Source organism: Thamnophis sirtalis, unplaced genomic scaffold (genome assembly GCF_051295495.1).
Source record: "Thamnophis sirtalis isolate CommonGarterSnake01/CBP01778 unplaced genomic scaffold, rThaSir2_p1.2 scaffold_3, whole genome shotgun sequence".
NCBI classification, from domain to species: Eukaryota; Metazoa; Chordata; class Lepidosauria; order Squamata; family Natricidae; genus Thamnophis; species Thamnophis sirtalis.
This window is the reverse complement of record NW_028261383.1, coordinates 130,539,653-130,557,749: the sequence shown is the minus strand read 5'-3', so window position 1 is coordinate 130,557,749 and position 18,097 is coordinate 130,539,653. Positions and strand designations below refer to the sequence as shown.

General features: G+C 39.8%; 1 protein-coding gene and 1 long non-coding RNA gene across 4 annotated transcripts in view; one reads left to right on the top strand and one right to left on the bottom strand.

Moving 5' to 3' along the window:
- Nucleotides 1-3,416: 3,416 nt before the first annotated feature.
- LOC148048178 (uncharacterized) lies at nt 3,417-8,683 on the bottom strand. Of its 3 annotated transcripts, none has more exons than XR_015695806.1 (4): nt 8,117-8,683; nt 6,465-6,740; nt 5,061-5,321; nt 3,417-3,875 (listed from the first exon to the last, which is right to left on the bottom strand). It is a non-coding gene; the product is annotated as an uncharacterized LOC148048178 (long non-coding RNA). The 3 variants fall into 3 exon arrangements; XR_015695807.1 differs by having other exon boundaries at nt 8,125-8,681; XR_015695808.1 differs by lacking the exon at nt 3,417-3,875 and adding an exon at nt 4,007-4,064.
- A 106-nt stretch (nt 8,684-8,789) lies between these two features.
- DNAH17 (dynein axonemal heavy chain 17) overlaps nt 8,790-18,097 on the top strand; it is a 145,529-nt gene continuing 136,221 nt past the window's right edge. Inside the window, exons 1-7 of the mRNA XM_087710100.1 lie at nt 8,790-9,093; nt 10,411-10,842; nt 13,621-13,814; nt 14,405-14,597; nt 14,696-14,795; nt 15,332-15,417; nt 17,126-17,251. Coding sequence (XP_087566226.1) covers nt 10,498-10,842; nt 13,621-13,814; nt 14,405-14,597; nt 14,696-14,795; nt 15,332-15,417; nt 17,126-17,251 — 1,044 coding nt within the window. The 5' untranslated portion in view covers nt 8,790-9,093; nt 10,411-10,497. The remainder of the gene's footprint in view (nt 9,094-10,410; nt 10,843-13,620; nt 13,815-14,404; nt 14,598-14,695; nt 14,796-15,331; nt 15,418-17,125; nt 17,252-18,097) is intronic.

Here is an 18,097-nt window from a genome sequence, read left to right as displayed (position 1 = left end):
CCTCCTGAAGCCCATTACAATGTGGAGCATTGGCTGTAGCTGGCCCAGGACAACGTCTTGGGACAGAGAGCAAAACTCACTTCTCCCCAAGCAACCAAGGTGTGTGCAGTACTAAGAAGTGCTGGAAGAGGCACCCACGAAGTGAGAGGAAAATACAGGGGTGCTTTCCTCTGGTTTGGAGCAAGTCTCCACTCCCGCTGTCGCTCTTACCTTCTCAGGCTACGCAAGGAGTGACTGGGAGGGAGGGCGAGAGGCGGGGTCAGCCAGCCGACAGGGAGCCAGAGCAGGGGGAACAAAAGAGCCACATGCGGCTCTGGGGACGCAGGTTGCCAACACCCGGACTAGCCAAACCCAGTTCCTGCAGCCTTTCTTCATATGTTTTAGTCTCCAGACCTTTGATCATCTTAGTTGCTCTTCTCTGAACTTTTTCCAAAGTCTCAACATCTTTTTTGTAGTATAGTGACCAAAATTGTTTGCAGTATTCCAGGTGTGGTCTTACTAGGGTTTTATAAAGTGCTACTAATACTTTTTACAACCTGGGTGCAATAACTCAATGTTATAATCTGCCCTGCATTACTGAACTGTGGCAAAAAAAAAGATGTAATGCAGGCAGATTATAACATTGAGTTATTGCACCTGTGTTGTTAAAAAAAAGGACCTTGTGTAAAGAGTCATGGTGGCGCAGCAGGTAGAATGTGGTATTGCAGACTAATTCTGCTGACTGCCAGGTGTTTGAGCCTGACTGGATCAAGGTTGGTTCAGCCTTCCATCCTTCTGAGATTGGTAAAATGAGGACCCAGATTTCTGGGAGCAATATGCTGACTCTGTAAACTACTCAGAGAGGGCTGTAAAGCCCCGTGAAGCTATAGATAAATCTAAGTGCTAAGTGCTATTGCTATTATCTAAATTAGGCAACAATTGGTTTCATCATTTGCAAGTCTCAGAGTGGTTCCTGTCACTCCCTGTGCATATAGGGCTCCAAAAGAAATAGCCAAAAGAATGCTTCAGAGTCACCAACTGGACAGCATAGCAGCTGTTGAACTCTGCTGTTAGTGCAAACTAAAAAAAAAAAAATCAAGAATCTATACAGGTGCAGAATCCATTATATTTCTGGACAAGATGAGGATTATTTTATGGAATCTGCCCAAGGATGAGAAACCTATGAACCACACAGTCATTGATCATGCAGAAAGGATTGCTGGGGTGTATTTCACTTGCAGGGATCAAATGTGCAAGTGGAGTATGGGGTGTGGTGCCCTGTTTTCCTGAAAATAAGACCTCCCCCGAAAATAAGCCCTCCCTGAAAATATTTAAATGCATGTGCAGCCGGTCTCCATCATTTTCTCGCGTTGCTTGCTGCACAAACAACATGGTGGGGAGCAAGGCAGGAGGGGTAAGAAGGGAGGGGAAAACATGCCCCATGCACCCCACAAGCCCTTACCTAATGGCTGCCCCCACAAATCTAGCCTCCGCAGCCCTTCTGCCATGCTAATGGGCGCTGCAAAAAGAGCAGCAGGCCCAGCAATGCACAACACAGCAGCAGCCATGAGGTGACCATGCTTGCCACCTCCTGCACCTCAAAAATAATAAGACCTCCCCGAAAATAAGGCTAATCACTTATTTCAGGGTTCAACAGAAAATAAGACCCTGTCTTATTTTTGGGAAAACATGGTAGGAGTTTGCAACACAAAGATTTCTATTAAATAAAAACGTATCATGCCATAAATCAGTAGGTCTTCTAATCCCGGTGATTATAGGGATATTGCCGGAAGCAGTGGAAAGCTATTTGAGAGAAAGAGATATTCTTGAGTTAAACAGGGACTTGATGTGTTTCCAGATAATGCTTATATTGTAGAATAATTCTGCTTTATTCACAGAATCTGTCAGCCTTGCGAGGTAGTCCAGACTTGCGAGGTAGTCTAAGAAACTAGTCCGGGTCCTCTTCCGAGACATTTGCATGTCCATGTTCCTTGTATGGATTCAGTTGCCTCTTTTCCAACCATTCCTCTGTGTCTGGCTCCTCCCCTTGTCCCCCAAGGTCATTCTTACATATCACTTACCTGTTGCTCTCTTTTCAGTTGCAAACCTCCTAGTTTATCTCACTACTTTTGTTTTTCCTCTTTTCATACACAGAGATTGTTTAAGGAGATGTAGGAAGAACCACGATGCAGTGCCTTAATATCCGGTTTACGGTTTCAAGCAGACCTTGGTAGCGCATGCTGCTAAGCGGTTCCAGTTATCTAGACACAGCCTAAGGCAATCAGGACAATGTGGTTTAAGTATATTTACTCAGAAGAGCTCCATGAGGCTTATCGCCAGAGAGATCTACTTACAATTGCAGCCTTCTTATCTTCCTAGAAATAAGTTTCGCTGAAATTAGTGGATATTGTTTCCGAGTAAAATATATTGCACTGTCAGTTATGCTTTTGTTGCTATCTTTACACATCTTTTCAACGAATCATAGAATTGAAAAGGACCCAGAGGTCATTAGTTCACTCCACAGTGCAAGGTCAGCTAAAACATTTTAGATAGAGTATATCACAGAATATACCCCCTCACATTTTGTAAATATTTAAGTATATCTTTTCATGTGACAACACTGAAAAAATGACACTTGGCTACAATGTAAAGTAGTGAGTATACAACTTGTATAACAGTGTAAATGCCCTCAAAATAACGCAACACAGAGCCATTAATGTCTAAACTGCTGGCAATAAAAGTGAGCACCTTATCCAAATGTGTCTAAATCCTTCAGACTCCTTTCGGTGGCTAGTGAAGTGATAATCGATTTTGAATTTGATAATAATCCTTTCAACTCCTGTATTTAGATCATTGTTATGGACTTTCTCAGAGCTTGAGAAAGTAAAGTCTTGCAAAACATTCCTCCACTATCAGCAAAACTACAGTTCCTCTCCATCAAGCAGCCATTGTAAAGAAAATTAAGAATTCCCTGCCTTGGAGAGATAATGGATTCTAAATTGAAAGCACCCAGTTGTCAAGATTGTGGTAATGTTACTTCTCTCTTCCAATACATCTGATTGAAGAATACAATGAAAATCTCATTTCCTGTTGCCAAGAGTTTCATAGTCATTAATAAAAATATTGAATAGCACAGATTCCTGTAGCTCTGCACTTGTTCTCTGTTCTCTAAGCTCTAAGTACGCTCTACGTGTGGTCATTCAGCCAATGATGAATTCATCTAAAATTCGTGTTATTTAGCCCAGATTTCTCAAGCTTTATTCATCTGTCCTATCCCGGGACAAGCACAAATAAGTGCATAGAGAGGCAGTTGCAAACTTTACTGATACATTTTGTAAATAAACTAATATGCAAACAAATATGCATGCAAATACACATGCACTCACAGAAGAGAAATAGGTCCCCAAAAGTTCAGCCAGCTTGCCTTAAAAGTGCAAAACATAAGAGTGGTCAAGCAAAGGGCAACGGTCCAGATGTTCTGGAAGGTTCCTCAGCCAATTCAAGCCCAGAATCCAAGTCATGAGTGTTTGGAATCAGGAATCAAGGCACATAGAAGTTAAGTAAACCAACAGTTATAGCCAACAGAGAGCCTTATGCTCACTGGTCTTCTTCACTGCTGGTGTTGCCAATTTGGAAGGGTGATGCTCTTTTATCTTGTCAGAGACCTTCACTACAGTATCCTGTTTTGCAGGTTTTCCTGTTTTTCCTGGATTGCTTACCTCCTTCTGGATTTTAAGTCATTAGATCAGACTCACCTTCCGCCTCTGAAATCTAGTCTTCTGAATCCAGTAGAGAAGTCTGAATCTTCCTTTCCAGCCCATTTCCTTAATATTATGCATTCAGAACTAATATTCATAGAGCTTTAATCCAGAACGTGTAGGCCTTTGCAGCTTCATCTTTCAGGGGAGTTGAAATAGTAATTTTTATTAAACTGAACGTTTATTTTAGTAAAAAAATAATAATTATTTTACAGTATTTCATCTTGTAAGCTGTTGGAAGTTAAAATGATTTGATGCTACAATCAATCAATTGCTTCACCATTCCTTTAATGGATTTTTCATTTCAGTCTTATAAACAACCACTTTCTGCAGAGAGAAATGAACATTTATAAACCTAAATATGAAAGAGACTAACTAGATGTTTTGTAGAGTCCAGAAAATCCACCATAGTAGAATTTCCCTTTTATCTTCCTGTGATTCAGGTGTGGCTCTTTGTTCTTTTAATGTCCCAGGACCACAGTCTATAACATAGGGGTTCCTAAACTTTTTGCCATCACATCTCACTTTAATGTAACCTTAATGTCTTCACTTCTCTTAAAAATGTAAACATCAAAAAGGATACAAATTAACAATGTGTAGGAAGTTAGCACCCACCCCTCTCCTAGGAAAATGAGATATTTTAGGAAATATTAAAAGGACAGAATATTTCCCCTAAAAGGGAGGCAGAAACTCAGCCCCACCACCTTTGTCAATGGGCCATTAAGGCCTGAGCCAGTCTATTCTACATAACAATGTAGAATAATACATTGCAGAGCCATAATAGGACATCCAAAGCCCTTTCATTACATCACCACCTAGCAAGGCTCAACTAAGCTTGGGACTCAAAAACACAATCTACAAAGATAACCCAGCATGGTCCCATGGGAGTCTGACAACCAATCAGAATACAAGCTCACATTCAAATTCCAACAGAGGGTATAAATCTCTCTCTCTTTCTCTCTCTCTTTCTCTCTCCCTCTCTCTCTCTCTCCCTCTCTCGTGCCTTTTTGCCCAGGACCTCAAACCATGTGGTCCTGTCCACCATTAAAACCACCCTTCCAAGCAATCTCCATGAATCCAGTCTCTTTTTTCCCACTTGGAACTGAACCCAGATGGACAATTCTTCCAACAAATGAAAACAATATAATGAAAGTTTAGGAAAGATGGGCTTCTTGAACTATATATAATAAAAGGTTCTTCATGCTTGCCCTGGATTCTGTCTGCATCTCCCCAAGGGAGGAGCACCTTACAGTTTGGGAAACTCTGCCATAACCAATAAGGAAGACACACTTCTTCCAGAAATTAATGACCTACTCAGCTTACCTGACTATGAGAGTTTCAACTCTTCCCTGAATCACTCCTTTCCAGGAATCATGCCTTTTGAGATATGATTTCTAACCACCACCACCACTAAAGAATAGTGTGGTGTGTAGGGCATATTTGGTGGCATTCGTTTATGCTAGGCTGATTGAAAAATCTTCTTACATCAGTGAGACTCTTGTTCGCCAGCCCCAGTAGGCACTGGGCCTGTTGCTCTGTAGGCATCTCCTGTTGCTTTGTCATTCAAGATGTCGAGAACTGAAACTGAGAATCTCAAATTATAAAGCTATATACAGTATTGCTATAGCAAAAAGGTGCTACAATTGAGTAAATTAATAGCTTTGTGATGAGAAAACTGATGTGGATATATATCCTTGACTATAAACACTATTTTAAATGCTAGATCCTCATCACTTCTTCAATGCTGCACAGATACAGAAACACATGACTCAGTTGCCTGATCAACTACCCAGTGTCTCATCTAGATGAGAGAGACAAAAATGTGACAATCATTAAAATAAATATTTTTTTGAAAGAGGCGTCATCCTCAGTTTGATGCCTTTGAAAAAAACCTAAAGGTGAAAATGTAGTGATATTTGATAGACGAAGGTTTCTGTTTTGTGAAGAAATAGACTCTAGTGGTGTTTATCTAGAAAGTATGAGACAGGCTCAGAAACATAATAATTGAAGAAAGCAATTCTGTTCTCCCATTTCGATTTCTTTCACAAATAAGGAATACAGAACCTAGAACTCCGATGGTGAACTAAGTGGCACACAGACCCATCTCTCCAGGTACGCCAGCCATCACCTGTTGCTCTTCCACGTTCTGGCGCACACATGCGCAGTACCCAACTGATCTTTACACACACGGGAGCACTGGAAACTGGAAGAGCAGCTCCCTGGCATGCATGTGCACGCCGGGAAGCTGAGCTTCTGGTTTCCGGCGCATGCATGCACGCTGGCCAGCTGGTCTTTGCACATGCATGTGTACCAGAAACCAAAAGCCCAGGTGACTGGGGCACATGTGCATACTTGAAACTGGAAGCTCAGCTTCCCAGCGCACGCTTGCATGCTGGAGAACTGCTCTTCCAGTTTCTGGCGCTCCCTCTCCCACACATGCTCCTTTTTTAGCCAAAAAGGTTCACCAACAATAGCAATAGCAGTTAGACTTATATACCGCTTCATAGGGCTTTCAGCCCTCTCTAAGCGGTTTACAGAGTCAGCATATTGCCCCCTAACAATCCGGGTCCTCATGACCTAGAAGAATTTCAGGACAGTCCTACTTCAAGAGCAGCTGTTGAGTTATTAGCTGGTTGGCATTGAAAGGTCATTTTGTACCGATTGTGTCTAATTATAACCTAAATTAAATCAGCAGGTAGCAAGAAGGAACACAAAAAGAATCCATACCTTGGAGACTGCTTGAAAGTTGTTTGTGTATTTATGTTGTTAATGGTGACATGCATCCAGAAATGTTGATTGAGGCGAACACAGTTGTTATTTAAGAAGTTCATCAAAGAGCTACAATTCCATCATACTTGCGAAACATCCAGCTACTGTCACAGAATATAATCTGGGACATGAATGTAGGACTGGGTGTTTCCTCCCAGGATGCTCCACATTGCCAGAAATTTTATAGCCAACTTTTCATTTTTTTTAAGTCCAAGACTGCTTGGCCAACAGCATCTGAAAAAGGAGTTTCATTTCTTATGTTAGTGTAATATTCTGTCAGGCTGTGGATGAAATATCACTGGTGTGCAATGTATAAATTACAGACTACAGACACAAACCTCAGTAAATGTTGCCCTTTACTAGCAACTGTTAAAATAAAAGCCAGAGGGGAATATTAAAAGAAAACTTGACTTGGATCAATAAACTTCAAACCTTTCTCTTCTGTTTACACAGTAATGTCATTGGCAGAAGTGATGGATCATGAGGGAATGAATGAAGCACCCTATGGCTCTTGCACACTCCATGTTTGTTGGGAAACTGCTGATTTGTCAATAGCTGCAAGAATAATAATGAACGCTGGATAGATGGAATGATGCCTTGGTTAATGTTTCCAAAAATTAATGTTAAATAAGTAAATGTAGGTTATCTATTTGTTTTGCTTCTTTGCAAAAAGGGATATAGAAGCTAGTCCAGGAACAAAGTGAAGAAAGAAGGGGAAAAGCTTTTCATATGTTATCTGGCTTCATTATTAGCATTTTAATAATGGTGATATTAGCATTTTAGCAAGCCATTCATATCTTCTCTGAAGCTCAGGAAATTACATTTTCTTTTTAATCAAAACCATTTTTTTTTGATAGCAGAACTAGCCTTTTAAACAATACAGAGCAGAATAACAGAGTAACAGACGTGGAAGAAACCTTGGAGGTCTTCTAATCCAACCTCTTGCTCAAGCAGGAGACCCGATACTACTTCAGACAAATGGTTATCCAAAACTACTGATGGAGCACCCATGACATATTCTGGAAGTTCTAGAATACACTTGCAAGTATATTAAGAAAGACAAAACTCAGCTGAGAAAGGGGTGACATAAGCTATAAATTTGCCACCTATGGAATGTTATCTAAGACTGGTGCTTCCTATTTTTAATTCTTATGTCTAATTACTGTCTTGTAATTTGATTGTTGCTTTCTGATGCATCACATATACTGAATGTATTATTTGTTTCTGTACCATATAAAAAGACTTTGACTCCCCTTAATAAATGCTTTCTGTTCCGCCTGAATTACTTAGTGATTTGTATTTTGGAGTGCACTAAAAAAAACCTTTGCAAAAGTAAAATTGTTTTCTCTTCCACATTAAGGAAATAAGATCTTCAGCTCCACACACACCTGATCCCTGAGTTTCTAGGCAACATGGCAATATGTTATTTGGGAATATTGTTTGGGGCTTTAGGAAGCAGTAAGGTATTCTCTCAGCAGGGCACCTGCAGGACAGCTGTTGATTCCCACAAAATGAATTCTAAATGCAAAAGTACATCTGCCTTAAAGCCCACTGGATTTTGATCAAATCATAACAGGTGGAAATATTATTCTAGGAAAAGGGGAGATTACCATTTTACCATATTCAGGGCCAGTAAGGGAATGTAGGTGAAAGAAGGTTCTAGCAGGTGTGGCCGTTGATAAATGATGTCACTAGACTTCTGTTTGGAAGCAATATTCCTTGGCAGTTGGAGATTTTCAACTGGATGCCTCCAGGCCTATTAGGTAAGGGAAAACATGGTAAAACCCTGCTTGTCTGTGGGTGTGAGGAGCCTTTTGTGAGTATCTTGATTCCCCTAAAGCAGGGTTGTCAAACTCTTGGCCCATGGGCCGGTTTAAAGAAGGGGAAAAATGTCCCGATACATTGCTTGATTTCTCTGTGACGGGGTGAGTTTGACACTCCCGCCCTAAAGCAAGGGAATCTTTGGCAATGTGTAGCCCTCCAAACAAGACAATGCTTAATCTTCTCACCTGTTGGTCGTGCTAGCTATCCAGGGCTAATGGGAATTCAACCATTGCCTAGTGTTCAGGGTTTACATATTTATTTATTTACTTTTATTTATTTAGAAAATTTATATAGCCACCCAGTGGTGGGGTTCAATTTTTTTAAATAGTTTTTATTGAACGTTTAAAAACAGAAAGAAAAACACAAGAAAAAACAAAACACAAAGCATACTTAACAATATAAAGTAATTATACAGCCTTCTGTATTGGCTTTCATGTTTAGCCTTTATAATTCTCCATTCTGCATTGCCTTCCTATTGCTTTTACCTTGTCCTATAATATAACAATAGTAGTACTAACATTTATAATAATATTAATTATTTATATCACCATATATTTACATTCTCTATTTTCTGTTTTGGCTTCTGTTTTCTAGCCACTTATAAATTCTATTTCATATTTTATAGAAATCTAATTCTTCTCTTTCTTTTAGCTCTATTGTCATTTTGTCCATCTCTGCGCATTCGAGTACTTTTCTAATTATTGTTCCATCTGCAGGTGTATTGATTTTTGTCCAGTTTTGTGTGAAAGCAATCCGAGCTGCAGTGAGTATGTGTATTATTATGTATTGAAGTTCTTTATCCATTTTTTTGGTCTAATAGTCCTAATAAGAATGCTTCTGGTTTCAATTCTATTTTTTGCTCCATAATTTCTTCCAACCATTTCCGAATTTTGCACCAGTATTTCATCATGATGGGGATTCAAAATTTTTGACTACCAGTTCTGTGGGCATGGTTTTGTGGGCGTGGCAGGGGAAGGATATTGCAAAATCCCTATTCCCTCCCCAATCCTGGAGGAAGGATACTGCAAAATCCCCGTTCCCTCCCCACCCCACTTAACCTGCTTTCCAGCTCCGTTCATCTGTTCAGGGCAACAGAAGATCGGCTGGGAGGCAGCGATGGCAGGGCCAGCCTATTTTCTGGTTCTCCGAACTACTCAAAGTTTCTGCTACTGGTTCTCCAGAACCTGTCAGAACTGGCTGGATACCCCTCTGTAGCCACCTACTCACCCACAGTGACTCTAGGCAGCTTACAAACAATAAAAACACAATATGGGAAAAAAATAAAACTAAAAAAGCAATACCCCCACCAGTGACAGCACATGGTCAAATAAGCAATTTGATTGGCTCTATCCCATTCTGGGTTCCCCAAACCCGCTGGCAAAACCAAGTCTTCCAAGCCTTCCGAAAGAGTGCCAAAGTAGGGACCAGTCTCATTTCTGGAGGGATGGTATTCCAAAGGGAGGGAGCCACCATGGAGAAGCCCTTCTTCTGGGTCCCGCTAGATGTACCTCCTTGGGACCCGCAACATTTCTTGCCTCCCTGCTCTAGTGGGTCAGGTGGATGTGATCAAGAGACAGTTCCTTAGATAGCCTGGTCCCAAGCCATGAAGGGCTTTAAAGGTGACAACCAGCACCTTGCATTGCACCCAGAAACAAATCAGCAACCAATGTACTTGTAGCTCTTGCAGGAGAGGTGAGGCATGTGCACACCAACGTCTGCATAAAACCACGTGGGTTGCCGCATTTTGAACCAACTGGAACTTCCAGATGCTTTTCACGGGCAGTTCCATGTAGAGTACATTGCAATAGTCAAGATGGGAAGTGACTAGGGCATGAGTGGCCATGAGTAGGGATTGTTGGTCCAGGAAAAGGCATAACTGGCACACAATCTGCAATTGAGCAGGAGTTGTGAGTCCAGAGAACCCCCAGATTATGCACTGGGTCTGTTTGGGGCAGTGCCACCCCATCAAAGACCAAGAGTGGCAATTTTCCATGGGCCAAAGAACCCCAAACCCAGAGCCAGGGTTCAGCTTCCACCTGTTGCACCCCATCCAGTCTCTAACAGATGTTTTTTCCCCAAGACAGGAAATACAATTGGGAGAGGAGACTTTCCAGTTTGTTAGCTACTCAGCTCTGTTCATTCCGTGGTTAGCTGGTGAGCAATCAACATGGCAACAGTGGCTGATAAACGACTGGATTTCATAGAGAATTATTGCACTCTGTCTCTTCATGTTAAACCTGACAAATGGTCCAAGTTTGCAACCAGTGAAGAGACTCATACCATGCTCAATGAGTTCTATGAGAAGCAGGATGTGACAACGTTGGTGATCACCCTCAATCCTACTGGACAACTAATCCCCTGCCTTGGCTTCCCATCAACACTGAAAAATAAAGGAGTTTATTTTGTGAAAAAGAAGAATGAAAACATTACCAAAGATAACTTCCAGGAAGCACTCATTGTGGGAGATATCAGCCCTTCCCCAGTAGAGCAGATGATGGCTATTGTGGAAGAGGTAGGCTTCCAGTTTTGGTTTGTGGTTCGCTACAGGATGCTTCCATTTTCAGCAAATAGAGAGACTGTTGTTTTGACAGCAGGACTGGCATCAACAAGATGGATAACTCACAGAATATTGGTTAATCCAGACCATTGGAACTGTACCAGTATTCAGTACTACATGAAAATGGAAGCAAAAATCCTACAATATTATGGCTGAAACTATTGTTTTTCACTATTGTATAAAGCCAATATGATGCAGTATCTACAGTCCTGGAGGGAGGGGGGAATTCGTTTTCTCAATCCCATTCCCATTCCCAATCTCAATCCTAATTTATTCCTATAATGGTTGTGAGGAGCTTTGCTTGTTGGAAGCACTCTGTTAAGGTTGCAAATGGCAATCACGTGACTCCAGGATGCATGGTGGTTGCCAAATGCCCAAATTTTGACCGTGTGACTGTGGGTTTACTGGATTGATTGCAAATGCGAGGACCGATCATAAATCCCCTTTTCAGCACTCTCATAACCAACATTTATTTGGTTCTCTTTGGAGAAAGAGCTAGGATTGAAATATAACAAATTATACCTAGCACAATCTGGCCACTTTTTTTATTCTTGTTTTTCCCCCCAAAAAATGTAATATTCCTTTCCAGTGTTTATGACACTGTTTCAAATGGCACGGTGGTATCTGTTGTGTAAAGAAATGTCTGACTCCTGTGGGATGTCCATGCAGGAGTATTCCCAGAAAATCCTATGAGGTTTATATTCAACACAGACATTCTCCTTATTTATGAACCTAGGAGGTAGAATTATGAAGCAAATATCTGGAGAATCTGTGAAATATCCGGAGAAATAGCATTAATGTCGCCAGTGAACTTAAGTTTCTCCATGTAACTGATCTTGCTGTTTTTTACATATGATGGGCACCATCAGAAGCTGCCTCAGGCCAGTCAAAATATTGGTTTATCTATCAGTAAAGGAGAATATTTGTAGCTCAGGATGAAATGATTTATCTATTGAAATTAACAGCAGTTTTCCGGAGACTCAGGCCAAGGCTTCCCTTCATCCTTTAAAATGTGGATAAAGTGCAGAACTGAAACCGAGACCTTGGCATATGACAGTGCCCTGCCTTTAGGATATACTCAGTTTCCTCACCAGAAGCATGCAAAGACAGAAACAGGCTGAGATAATATGTGCCTGAAGGCCAGTAAAAAGGAAATGACACTAAGAAGGACTGGTAAAACAGTGCTAAGAAAGCATTGCTCCCACCACCACTTTTATATTACACAAGTTGCCACTCTGGTACATATACAAAACCCTACTCCCGCAATATGAGACACAGCAGAAACACAAATATATTCTCTAACTAACACACAGGTAACACTTGTCCTGGTTTAGAACTTCACAAATACATTCTGTGCAAGTCCCTTATGGACACACAGTCTGATTAGTCCCACAGGAAAAAATGCACATAAACACATATATACAGAGTTGGGGGCCCAGGACTTCATTGCAAAGAAAGAAAATATTAAAACCTCCAATGGCCATCGGTGGTAAAAGGAGTAGAAATGATTCCATGGAGCTGCCCATATGTTTCTATAGAGATATTTTAATATTGGTAAACATTTCCTCTAGTTCAAACTTTGAAACTGATCTTTTTCATAGATTTATAGGCTGCTTCAACAGTTTAACTGGCCTAAAAATGAAATTTCCTCGTATTGCCTAAAATAGTGCACTTATCTCTTCTTAGAGAGTAATATGCTGAAAGAGAAAGGATCAGTGCTCGCACAGAGTTATTGTTAAACCAGCATTATGCATATTACTAGTACATCACTGACATGGCTCTGATGGAGCATCTTCAAGAATAGTGTCATTAGATGAATGCTGCTGTTCTGTAATGAAATTCCAGGCATGGGTGTTTTAAAATAGAATGGATTTTTCCAGAAAAGTTTTAGTTTGATTAGGTCTGTTATGATTCAAAAAAAGGTATTTATTAGGAGGTATATAAAGTAATAATTTCAAATTTAAAACAATTCCAGAAGACTTTTGAGCTCCGAGTTGTTGTTTTTTTTAACTTGAAACCAAATTGCTTCAAAGTCCAAGCTTCCAAAATAACAATGTATTTCTAATGTGAAACTATTTATTTATTTAGTTAGTTAGTTAGTTAGTTAGTTAGTTAATTAGTCAAGCATGAATTATATAACAGATATAAGTATAGACATGATTATGAATATATGATTATGAATATATGAAATGAATAAGAATACAAGGGAATATTAGGACAGGGACAGTGGGAAGGCTGATGCGCTTATGCACGCCCCTGAAAGATCTCTTAGGAATGGCATTAGGTTGACAGTAGACAGTCTAAGGTTAAAGGTTTTGGGGTTTGGGGAAGAAACCACAGTGTACGGTAGTGCATTCCAGGCATTGACAACTCCGTTACTGACGTCAGTTTGGTGCAGTTTACCTTAAGTTTGTATCTCTTGTGTGCTCATGTATTGTTGCAGTTGAAGCTGAAGTAGTCATTGACAGGTAGGACATTGTAGCAGATAATTTTAGCATTTCATAATTATATTATATGTATAAATTATAAAATTATCTAAATGATATATGTGTGTGTGTGTGTGTGTGTGTGTGTGTGTTATATATATATATATTAAATTATAAAATTTAGATAATTTTAGCAGATAATGTCAGACCTGAAATAATTATTTTGTGCTCAAAATGATTTTTTCCCCCAAATCCAAAATTGTTTTATGCCAGTATTATATGTTCTAATAAAATCCTTTTCCTATAGGTGGGCTACTCCTTGTTCATGAAAAGTGTAAACCTTAGCGGATGGCCTCGAGTAGTAGCTGACGATGTGATTCGGCAAGCTCACAAGCTGAAAAATGAGATGTTTGTGATGGGAGGAAAGATCAAAGGAAAAACGCTGCTCCCTTTACCAGAGAACATGGATGCTCTGGAGAGTGTCTCAGAAGTCTTTGACAGGTGGATGCCTCTCAGTTATGTCTGCCACCTTCTGTAAATTTGTGTGGAGTGAGAGAGGATAGGCAGGACTCTTTCAATTACAAATAAATAGATGCACATACTATTAGGTTTATTATACTCTTTAGACAATATACTATTATTTTAATCACCTGAATAATATGTGGGTATATTCAGTTAGCCCTTATGTTACGCTCCATAGCACTTTGTTCCCTTCAGTTACTCAGGAAATTACACATTGTCCATTCATTCCTCACTTTTTATTAATCTCTTGTCAAGCTACCATCAAAAGATTCCAAAGCTTGCATTAAGTTTATGTAATGTATCTTGCTGTTTGAGTGTGCTTATATGCAGAATCCAATTTACAAAATTGAACCCAATCCCATAATTTGGATCTTCATTAGAGAATTGTTAGCTTTTTATTTACATGGTTCTTTAGTATGTGATGGTTTTCAACAGAAAACTTACTGGACAGAGGAGTCTTAGTATGATGTCTTATATACGCTATGCATATGATCTGTTAACTATGGAATCAAACATTCAGATTATTTCCACTATACCATTAAGTCTTCTCTGTGCTTTTCCCCACCCAGTCTACATGCTACTGTGGACAGTTCCCTACTACACTCCATTGAAACAATAATTATTGACTGGTCTCATCAGATCCGAGATATCTTGAGTAAGGATTCTGCTCAGCCTCTCCTGGATGGTTTAAACCCATTACCCAGAGTAGAATTTGATTTCTGGTACAGTAGGCAGGTCAATCTGCAATGCATAAATGAGCAGGTAGGCTGAACGGCTTCTTTCAGATTTGCAAGGACATCAGCCTGTGATACTGAAGGCCGACATGTTTTTCTGATCTGGCTTTTGCTTTTCCCCATCAGCTTTATGCGCCTCAAGTCAAAGCGATTGCTGACATTTTAGAGCGAGCAAAAAGCTGCTATTGGCCAGCACTTAAGAATGTCTTCAGGGATGTATCTGCAGGTAAACTCTATTTCCTAGAATATCTAGTTGTGTAACCTATGTAAGTGGCTGTTTCATTGGATTCTAGAAATCAGAGGAGTAGCAACCAACGTAATATATGAGCCGAGGTGGCGCAGTGGTTAAAATGCAGCACTGCAGTTCAGCAGTTTGGCTGTTCAAATCCCACCAGGCTCAAGGTTGACTCAGCCTTCCATCCTTCCGAGGTGGGTAAAATGAGGACCCAGATTGTTGTTGGGGGCAATATGCTGACTCTGTAAACAGCTTAGAGAGGGCTGAAAGCCCTATGAAGCGGTATATAAGCCTAACTATTGCTATATAATACACGGTATTTTATAACCATATTTTTTTAAACAGAGGAGTTCCAGGGCCTACTGCTCTCCCTATTACCCGTACCCTTCCCACTCTTTCAAATTCCTGCATTTTCAGGTTCCAAGTCCAACCAACCTAAACATGATTGTGAAAAAAGTTCTACAAAAAACTAAGCAGTTCTCTTTCTCTTCTTAATTCACTTACCCTCAAGCATTCTTTTTATTCAGGATTGAAAGAAGCCGATGATATTAACCTGTATTTGCAGCCTCTAAAAGTTACACTTGAGGAAGTGGAACAAGCTGACTATCACCAGGTATGTCAAAAATAAATAAATAATGTTTTGAGAGCCACCATGTGGAAGCTTACAAGCCAGTGGTTGGCTGCTAACCGGATTACTACTGGTTTGCTCATGCTTGCAACACTTCTGTGCATGGAACGAGCTCTCCCGCCACCGCCATTACCAGTTTGGCCGAACCGTGCCGAACCGTGATCAACCCACCTCTGTTACAGGCCACTATATCACTTTTAAAAACCATATTGACCTTTTCAGCTTTGTGGGACTTTGCAAGTAGAAGTTCCCTCTGCTTCTATGGCTAGATACTATGGGCAATGAAGTCCATCCCCGAAGAATACTAGGCTGGGTGAGGAGCTGTATGCGAGAGTAGCATAAGAATTCTCTGGAAGATATTATCAAACAAAGAACAAGTAAAGATCCTGACTACACTGTTTAGGATTAAATTAAAATTACAAGTCAGCCTAAATCCAATCATGGAAACCTGGGCAGAGAGGGAAATGGCTGATTCCAAAATGATTGGAAACAAGCTATTGCCACTTCCAACACAAACAATGACTAGTCCTCAGAAAATCCAAATATTTTAGGAAAGCAATCATGGCTTATAAATAGAGACCAAAAGCAGGAAATATGGCTTGGCAATACTTACACTTATTATCATCAACCTGCACAACTCTACTGAAATATAAGGGCTCACCTATGGGTTCCACTGAAGTGCATCAGGCCCGCCTCCACTCAACCTGAAGTGTAACTTTATCAATAAAACCTCATTCTTGTCCTCTTATGTGTCTGTAGTCCTGGAATCTCTTAAACTGGAGATAATTTTCTCATGCAGCACAACACATTCTAAGTTTTCTTCATTAAGCTTACAACAGAGAGAAGGAAAAGCCATTTAGGAGACATTCTATGCAACTGACAAATTTTGTCCATAGAGTGTTGCACAGTCTAGAGCTGTGTTTCTCAACCTTGGCAACTTGAAGATGTCTGGACTTCGAATGCTGGCTGGGGAATTCTGGGAGTTGAAGTCCGGACATCTTCAAGTTGCCAAGGTTGAGAAACACTGGTCTAGAGTAAGGTTTCCCAACCTCAGTAAGTTTAAGGCGGGTGGGACTTCAACTCCCAGAATTCCACAGACAACACTGGTCTTAGAGAGTCTCCTTGCTCTGATTTAGCATGCAAGCAGAAACCTCCATGTGATTATTAAAATGAGAAGGAGGGTAAACTGATACATTATGTTGGGTGTTAGTTGCTTCTATTTCTTTATAATGATTTCCTGGAGTTCTGGAAATGAGAATGCTTTGGGCACATGCAAAGTTAAGGATAAGCTGTCCCAAAGGTGTTTTTTCAAGAGACAGCTGAACTTTCTGATTTTTCTTTTTTTCTTTGAAGATGTTACGCTTCTCATCCAAGAAGCTTCTTTTTTCAAAGAAAAGAAAAAGAAAGATCAGAATGGCTAGTTGCCTCTTGAAAAAGCACCTTTGGGACAACCATAATCTGGATGACTGAGAATCTCCACAGACATTCAAGGATTAACTGTGCTTGTTTATAGTTGCCCAACTATAGGTTTTTTTCCCCTAGCCTGGGGAACATTGTTCACACATTCAGAAGTGTGGATGGGATTTTCAGACTAGGAAAGGATGATCTTGATCAGCACACCATAAACATATGCAGTACTATTGAAATGTTTATTTCACCTTGCTGAAATTCCTATCCTGCTGTTTCCATACAGGTGTCTTCGCACATCAATAGCATCATGTACACAGTATGCTTGATCTGGGCTAATTCTGAATATTACAACATTCCATCCCGAGTCATTGTCATTTTGCAGGAGATTTGTAATCTCTTCATTGAAATGGTATTTTACTATGGAAATTAAACATTCTTTATTGAGAAGGGGTTTTCCTTATCACTTTGATGTTTGTGACCACTGTAAAGGTTTAACCATAGAAACAATGAAAAAGAAATAATGAAACCAAGCTTATTATTCTTTAAATATGCATACATACCAGGCCAAGGGACCGTACTGGTATGGGGGCATGGCCAGGCCACCAGTCCTAACGGTATGCTACGGTACGGCTGGTTTCTAGTACCTATTCAACCCACCTCTGATACATACATATTGTTTTTCAAAAGAAATGGAAAACAAAAGTGTAGAACAAAATGTCATTTTAAAATCATGATGTGTATATAATTGATTCTGAAAAGTTTTATTAATATAGTTAAGCAATTTGGTGACAAATATGACTGGATTTGTTTATCACTAGAATTTTTCCAAGACAGTTATTGTTCTATTATTATTTTTAGCCTAGGCAATTTCCTACAGCTTTAAATAGGATTCAGTAAAAATGCATTTTAGTTTCCCAATGCTTTGAATTATAAATCTAGCTGACAATAAGCGAATCAATTTCTTGTGATGAATTAGTTTATGTGCATTAGGTGGTGTAGACAGTAAACCAAATTCAGGATTATAGTACTATTAAAAAATTCTGAGCAGTTTTCTTACCTCAAAAACCTTCAAACAAAAGCACTGTCTAGTCGGGCACTGTTATCAAGATGTTAATATACATTGATTTCTTTACAATTCCTACCATCAGTCTAAAGAGCTGCAATTTACAGTATGTAATATAAACTTAGTAGAATGTACTACCACTGACAGATTATTTTTATAATCTTGCTTGATTGCCTGCTGAAATAGATTGAA